General features: G+C 37.5%; 1 protein-coding gene across 1 annotated transcript in view; it reads right to left on the bottom strand.

Moving 5' to 3' along the window:
- Positions 1 to 204: 204 nt before the first annotated feature.
- RRM1 (ribonucleotide reductase catalytic subunit M1) overlaps positions 205 to 7,726 on the bottom strand; it is a 46,069-nt gene continuing 38,547 nt past the window's right edge. The window contains exons 14-17 of the mRNA XM_017894324.1: positions 5,366 to 5,501; positions 4,133 to 4,228; positions 2,518 to 2,706; positions 205 to 887 (exon numbers count right to left, since the gene is read on the bottom strand). Of these exons, the coding sequence (XP_017749813.1) occupies positions 699 to 887; positions 2,518 to 2,706; positions 4,133 to 4,228; positions 5,366 to 5,501 (610 nt within the window). The 3' untranslated portion in view covers positions 205 to 698. The remainder of the gene's footprint in view (positions 888 to 2,517; positions 2,707 to 4,132; positions 4,229 to 5,365; positions 5,502 to 7,726) is intronic.

The raw sequence follows: 7,726 nt of genomic DNA, 5'->3' as shown, positions 1-7,726 counted from the left end.
GTGGTGATGGTAGTATAACACTGTGAATGTGCTTAAGTCACTGAATTGTATGTTTAAACATGGGTAAAATGGTAAATTGTATGTTATGCATATTTCACTACAAGAAAAAGGCATAATTTCCTCCCCGAATTCTCAAAGAACAGAAAATTTTTTTTCAAATTTGACTTTTATATGAAAGTAAATGACAAAATTAATCTCATACAATCACTTAGAAATGTTTATCTTTATTTCAGAATAACCTATAGGACCATACCCAAATAAAGGTCCTATCAGTACTTCTCATGAGTTATCACTCAGTTTTGCTTCTAGAGACCCACCAGTCAAAGCAGTAAAACGAAATCTCCTTAACAAAACTGAAGTCATCAGAAAATCAGTGCTAAAGGGGTGATGAAACTTTACTTAACACTCCCTGTATGCAAGATGACTTATTGCATTCCTAAAACTTCTACTTTGATTCCCAATATATCTGGTTTTTTTTTTTTTCTTTTTTTCAAAAGCATCATTTTGGTGAAAATTCCAATACATGAGTTAAAAAAAAAAATCATTATCATCGTAACAGTACTTTAAATCAATTATTCCTTTTGCCTGCAACAGGGTCCAGCAAAGCCTTACCACCTCAAGCAAAATCCACTACACCTATCTATGCTCAAGAAGTAGTTTGGCTACTGAAGACATGCTGGTCTCTTCCAAGCCTTTCCTCAGGATCCACACATCAGACATTCATCTCTATTTTCCAAAGAGCACACCATGGCTGCTGTGTTCCTCTCCTTCTCTTCTTCCTCTTTTGATACCTTTTCCTTATCTTTTAGCTTCTCCTTATTTAGAGTGAACTGGATTGGATTAGCTGCTGGTCTTGTCCTTAAATAATACATCCCAGTCTTCAAACCCTACAAGGAAAGTAAAGACAATGATTAGGAGAAACTCTGTGAGAATACTAGACATTCCTGGCTAGGCGCTGTGGCTCACGCCTGTAATCCCAGCACTTTGGGAGGCCGAGGTCGGTGGATCACTTGAGGTCAGGAGTTTGAGACCAGCCTGGCCAATATGGTGAAACCCCATCTCTACTAAAAATAAAAAATTACCCAAGAGGGTATTGCGTGCCTGTAAATTTCAGCTACTTAGGAGGCTGAGGTTGCAGTGAGCCAAGATTGTACCACTGTACTCCAGCCTGGGCAACACAGCAAGACTCCATCTAAAAAAATATAAAATAAAATAATAATATTAAAATAAAATAAAATAAAATACATTCCTGGCCAGGCGCAGTGACTAACACCTGTAATCCTAGCACTTTGGGAGGCCGAGGCAGGTGAATTGCTTGAGACCAGCCTGGCCAATATGGCAAAACCCCATCTCTATTAAAAATACAAAAATTAGCCGGGCGTGGTAGCACACGCCTGTGATGCCAGCTACTCAGGAGGCTAAGACATGAGAATCGCTTGAACCCAGGACAGAGGTTGCAGTGAGTCGAGATCACGCCACTGTATGCCAGCCTGGGCAACAGAGTGAGTCTCTGTCTCAAAATACATACATACATACATACATACATACATACTTACAGACAGACAGACATAAAATAAAATACATTCCCATGAACCAGATCAAACTTTTTTTAAACTTGGAATTCTATCTCCTCTAGGAGTACTCTCAAATATGCTTTGCGAGTCAGACAGAAATACCCTGTTCTTTTCACCCCTAAAACAGGCTTATCTCTTTGGAATGATCAAACATTTTTATTCTTTTGTCTTTGTTTTTATGTATATGACTTCCAAGTTTGCCCAAGACAACATGTCTGCCTTAGGTTATAACTATTTAGAGAGCTAGACTGTGTCTCTGTATAACAACGGACTAAAAGACTTCAAAGATAAAGATCATCATCTTCTATTCAGTATCCTCAGTGCTGGCACCTACTAGATGTTCAATAAAAGTTAAATTAAAAAACAAATTTATAATTCTACTTAAATACCCTATATATTATCAGGGAATAAGAACATAATCTAAAATCACCGACGTTACAGCTGGCAATGACTAGCTAAGTAATCTGGCTTTCACTTTATAAAGTGAGAAAACAATGGATGTTTTCGAATAGTGGGTTGACATGTGCAAAGTTTTATTTGAGGAATGGTGGTAATGCACACAAAATGGCTGGGAGCAGAGATATTAGAAGGAATAAGGTCAGTTTAGAATAACAGCAGCAGAAAAGGAAGGAAGACATTTAAGAAATAATACAAAGGAACAGTCAACATAACTTGGTAATTATACAGAGAGTAAAGGAAGGAAAGGATCACAGGTAACTCCAAGTTTTCAAACCTAAGAAGGAAATAAACCTAACAGAAACAAGAAAATCCAAGGCAAGACCTTGATCTGGTACAAAAACCATGGGTTGGTTTTAACATTCTGGATTTGAACTTAAAGAACTTCCAGGTGATAATTTGTAATGGGTGGCTAGAACATAAAATCATTCCAATGCCAAAATATCTCAAGCTGGCAATTAAGTCCTCCTTGATATTCTCTACCAACCTGCTTCCAGCCGTAGAAGTGCATACTAGTGAGTTTGCCATAGTTAGGCTCAGCAATGTGGATATTCAAAGATTGGCTTTGATCAATGAAAGCACCTCTCTCAGCTGCCATCTTGAGAACGGTTTTCTGAGAGATTTCCCACACAGTTTTATAAAGTTGCTTCAGGTCATCAGGAATTTCTGGTATGCTCTAAAGAAGGAAAACCAAATGTTTACTTTACTCCAGTTAAAGAAAGCAGTGTATAATTAATAGAATAGTGACACAAGGTTTGACCCTGGTTTTACTTCCTTCTGGATCTGACCTTACTATTCAGTATCATATGATATGACCCTTATCAAGTTTACCAAGACTATTTAGGAAGTTGAACAAAACCCCATCTAACCAACCAAATATCAATCTGGTGACAGTAATTTCAGCATCCCTTTTTTGTTGGTTTTTGATTTCCAATATATCTGTTTTGAGAATTAAAATTGGTTTATGACCCAAATATTCATTCTTCTAGAGGCACTTAAAGAAAGGAAAAGTCAGAGCTAAGCAGCAATAAATGACCCTTGAGTTTTGCAGAAGACACAAAAACTAAGGGCTGTAATTCACAGGGATCAAGGGAAGCAATGAGATAAAACCCTTTAAATAAGCTAGGATTCCAAACTTCCTTTGGAATCCAAATAAATCAGGTTTTCTTAGGTCTAGGGTTAACTTTCATTAAAATACACAGACTAGCTAATGCTAATTTCTGTCATCAAATATGGAACTGTTATAGGACTCATCATCTGTGTTGCTAAGCAGACCAACATTTAGCCAGACACCTCTATCTGCAAATAAATGCCTCTTGACTCTTAGTTGCAAATATTTACACTATTTGTGACTCTGTCTTTTGGACTATCAGTCCTCAACCATGATTTTTAATTAAGTTTGACTCTCTTAATTTCAGTCTATCGATGATCCCCCAAATTTTGATGTACTTTGGAATCACCTAAAGAATCTTTAAAAAGTATTAAGGTCTGAGACCAGGCACGTTGGCTCATGCATGTAATCCTAGCACTCTGGGAGGCCAAGGCAGGCGGATCACCTGAGGTCAGGAGCCTGGCCAACATGGTGAAACCCTCTCTCTACTAAAAATATAAAAATCAGCCAGGCGTGGTGGCGGGCACCTATAATCCCAGCTACTTGGGAGGCTGAGGCAGGAGAATCGTTTGAACCCAGGAAGCAGAGGTTGTAGTGAGCCATGATCCCACCACTGCACTCCAGCCTGGGCAACAGAGACTTTGTCTCAAAAAAAAAAAAAAAAAAAAATTTATGTCTGGCTCCTGCTCCTAAACATTTAATTGGTAAAGAATGCAACCTAAGCTTCAGGATTTTAAAAGTTCCCCAATTGATTCTAAGATGCAGAAAAATTGAGTACTACTATTTTATATTATTGTATAAAAACAAGATGGTAAGGGCTATGTAAAGATGTGTGCAATCCTAGCACAACAATGAAGAGGTGAACAGAGCTACATAAGCAAAGCCTAGACGAACACAATGAAGTCATTTTCTCCATTGTCTGGCATGAGTGAGGAGGTACCACAATGTCCAACTCAGCCCCTACAGAGCACATTTCATTTTCTTTCTATACCTGAATAGAGCCATTGCATGCAATAATCTGGTTTTTCATCTCTTCATGCCATAGGCCCCGCTCAGTAAGATCTTTCAATAAGTGAGGATTTACAATCTGAATGGAAAAGCAGAAAATATATGAAGAAATAAACAACAGTGACAGCTTAGAAAAGACTACAGCTTTGAAGCTTAAACTAAAATCACTTAAGAATTATTTAATGCTAGATTGCTTGGTAAATTCTATTTTTTACAAAAATGAGACATCAATGCCACCACACAAAAGCTATATTCCTTTAAGATCTTGACATCTGTTATTCAAGAAACAATATAATTAGCCAGGCATGGTGGCGCAGCACGCCTGTAATCCCAGCTACTTGGGAGGCTGAGGCATGGGAATTGCTTGAACCTGGGAGGCAGAGGTTGCAGTGAGCCAAGATCATGCCACTGCACTCCAGCCTGGGTGACAACGTGAGACACTTTCTCAAAAACAACATCAACAACATTGTGGTGTGGTAATCACTATATACATATCAAATCATTATACTGTATACCTTGGATTTACACACAATTTTTATTGTCAATTATACCTTAATAAAGCTGACAAAATATTTTAATTAAAAAAGAAACATACAGCATTTGCAAAAGTGAAAAGAATAGCGTCTAAGATGGGTAAATCTATAAATAACTTAGGTTAAAAAAATTAGAAACGTATCCTTCTCAAACTTTACAGAACTTTATTTCAAGATACCTGGAAATTCACAAATAGTCTTTTAAATTGAGGTTCTCAAACCCTAGCTACACATAAGAATTACCTGGGAACCTTAAAAACAAACAAACAAAAAACCACTGGTCTCACCCACCATAAATTCTAATTGGTAACCAAGTCTGAGAACCACTGCCTTAAATGATACTTCTTTACATATTTTGAGTATCCTAACTTAAGCATCTGGGGGAAGTTATAGAATATGTCATTATGATTACATAATGGTTAAACATCATGTTAACTCTACTATCAACAACTTACTTTCATACATAACCCTCAGTAATTCATTTTTTCAACAAATTATTTATTAAATGCCTATTGTGCTGAAATATCAATAACAAATAATAATATTGGAGATGAAGATGACTCTCTTTATCAAAGCTTTGCACCCAAACTAAGAAAATGGGCAAATTAAACACGAGTGAGCATTTACTCCCAACATCAGGCTTTCAAAAAATCTCCCTGTAGGGCTGGTTGTGAACTGCTCACCTGAAATTCTCCTGACAAGACTCTGCGAGTATAGATGTTGCTGGTGTAAGGTTCAATGGACTCATTATTCCCCAGGATCTGAGCAGTGGAAGCTGTAGGCATCGGGGCAATAAGTAAACTGTTTCTTATACCATACCTAAAGAAAAGGAGATTATCAGGTTCTAGTCCCAAAGCTACAATCTGCCAGGAAAGCAGCTACTTTAAGTCACTGTAGTAAATATAGATAAATGTAGTAAATGTAAATGTAACATCATACATGCATTGAATTCACATGTTGACTTTCAAATTAAACTACTACAGGCAGGCAATTCCACAGTATGGGTGCTATTATAGCTCCCTCTCCTCTTAAATACCTGACTCCTAAACTGAATTAGTATAATTTTTATTGTTGGCAATCCTTATCATGCCATGATTTATGCCACTTGGATTGTGGCACTCAGGAATCATAACACTTGATACACTATCTTGCCTAGGGAAACATTCAAAGTGCTGCTGAAGCACTCCCCACCTGTATTAGGGTATGCTCATCCAACCCTCATTCTTTTCTAAGTGCCTATAAAATCACTGTGCTAGGCCCCTTCTGGAAAAATAATGATGAGAAAGTGGTCAGAATCAGACAAATATCACCATAATTCTCCATTATCCTGTAAACAGGAAGAAATTATGCTCAAAGTATATTCTTCAATTATAAGTTCCTGGAAGAAGGTTAACATCTTTTGACAAATCAATGCCCAAGAGTACTTAAGAGAGAATATACTATCTGACACACTGAGAAATCCCCAACTGCCCCAGCTCACCTTCAAAGCTCAGCCTAATTGATACCAATTTTAAAACATTTTTCCTGATCAGGCAGGCACAAATACAAATGTCAAATACAAATATCTGCTCTGCAAACATTTTCTCTGACTTGTACCTTTCCATACACCTTAACTACTTGTCTTCTTAGTCTCAAGTTTTTAAAACACAAAGAGCCTGTATTTCCTACATTCTATACCTATGGATTCATAAGGTGCTTAGCATACAGCCTCATATCCTGATGGAGTCTGTACAACTGGATATAGTTTGGCTGTGTCCCCACCCAAATCTCATCTTGAATTGTAGTTCCCATAATCCCCACGTGTTATGGGAGGGACCTGGTGGGAGGTAATTTAATCACGGAGGAGGTTACCCTCATGCTGTTCTCATGATAGTGAGTTCTCACAAGATCTGGTTTTATAGGGGGCTTTTCTCCCTTTATTCAGTACTTCGCTTGCCGCCATATTAAAGAAGAACCTGTTTGCCTTCCCTTCTGCTATGATTGTAAGTTTCCTAAGGCCTCCCCAACCCTGCAGAATTGTGAGTCAATTAAACCTCTTTCCTTTATAAATTACCCAGTCTCAGGCAGTTCTTTATAACAGTGTGAGAACTGACTAATACAACTGGGTTGTCTACTTTTTAGTTTTTATTATCTTTTCATTTACTTTTTTTGGGGGGTGTTTCTCCACCTTACTCTGTCACTTTGTAGTGAGGTATCAAGCAAACCACCAACTATCTTCATGTCTTTACTGCCTCATCTGTAAAAGAGCAACACCATCTGTCTACAGACAGGAAACTGTTGTGAAAAGTCATACATATATGATATATTCAAACTATGGAATTGTCTGTAATAATTAAAAACATTAGATAGATCTACATGTACTAAAAGAGAAAGAGCTCCAAAATAAATCACTAAATAACAAGTCTCAAAATACATCAAGTCTTTTTTTTGAGACAAGAGTCTCAGTCACCTAGGCTGGAGTACAGTGGCACAATCTCGGCTCCCTGTAATCTCCACCTCCTAGGTTCAAGTGATTCTCACGCCTCAGCCTCCCGAGTAGCTGGGATTACAGGCACGCGCCACCATGCCCAGCTAATTTTTGTATTTTTGGTAGAGATGAAGTTTCGCCATGTTGCCCAAGCTGGTCTTGAACTTCTGATCTCAAGTGATTCGCCCACCTCAGCCTCTCAAAGTGCTGGGATTACAGACATGAGCCACGGTGCCCAGCCCAGAATACAAGTTTGATCACATTTATATATACAACAAAACCGTGTGTGTGTACCTATCTGCAAATGTACTGAAAAGATCTAGAAAATACACTCCATTAACAAGGCTTATCTCTGGGAAAAGAGTAAGTTACTTTTATGGTTTGTTTTCTGAGACAAATGGTTGGCAGAAATATGAAGAAGGGCTTTTACTTTCTATTTTATTTCTGTATTTGAGCTTTATTAATAATAAATTTGTGTTCATATACTAATTTTGAAATTAGAAAAAAAAAGTCATGTATATAAAAAACTAGGCCATAGTATTTTGAGGGGAAAAAAAAAAAAAAATATATATATATA

This window comes from Rhinopithecus bieti, unplaced genomic scaffold (genome assembly GCF_001698545.2).
Source record: "Rhinopithecus bieti isolate Rb0 unplaced genomic scaffold, ASM169854v2 scaffold_21412, whole genome shotgun sequence".
Lineage (NCBI taxonomy): Eukaryota > Metazoa > Chordata > Mammalia > Primates > Cercopithecidae > Rhinopithecus > Rhinopithecus bieti.
This window is presented reverse-complemented; position numbering and strand designations above follow the sequence as displayed.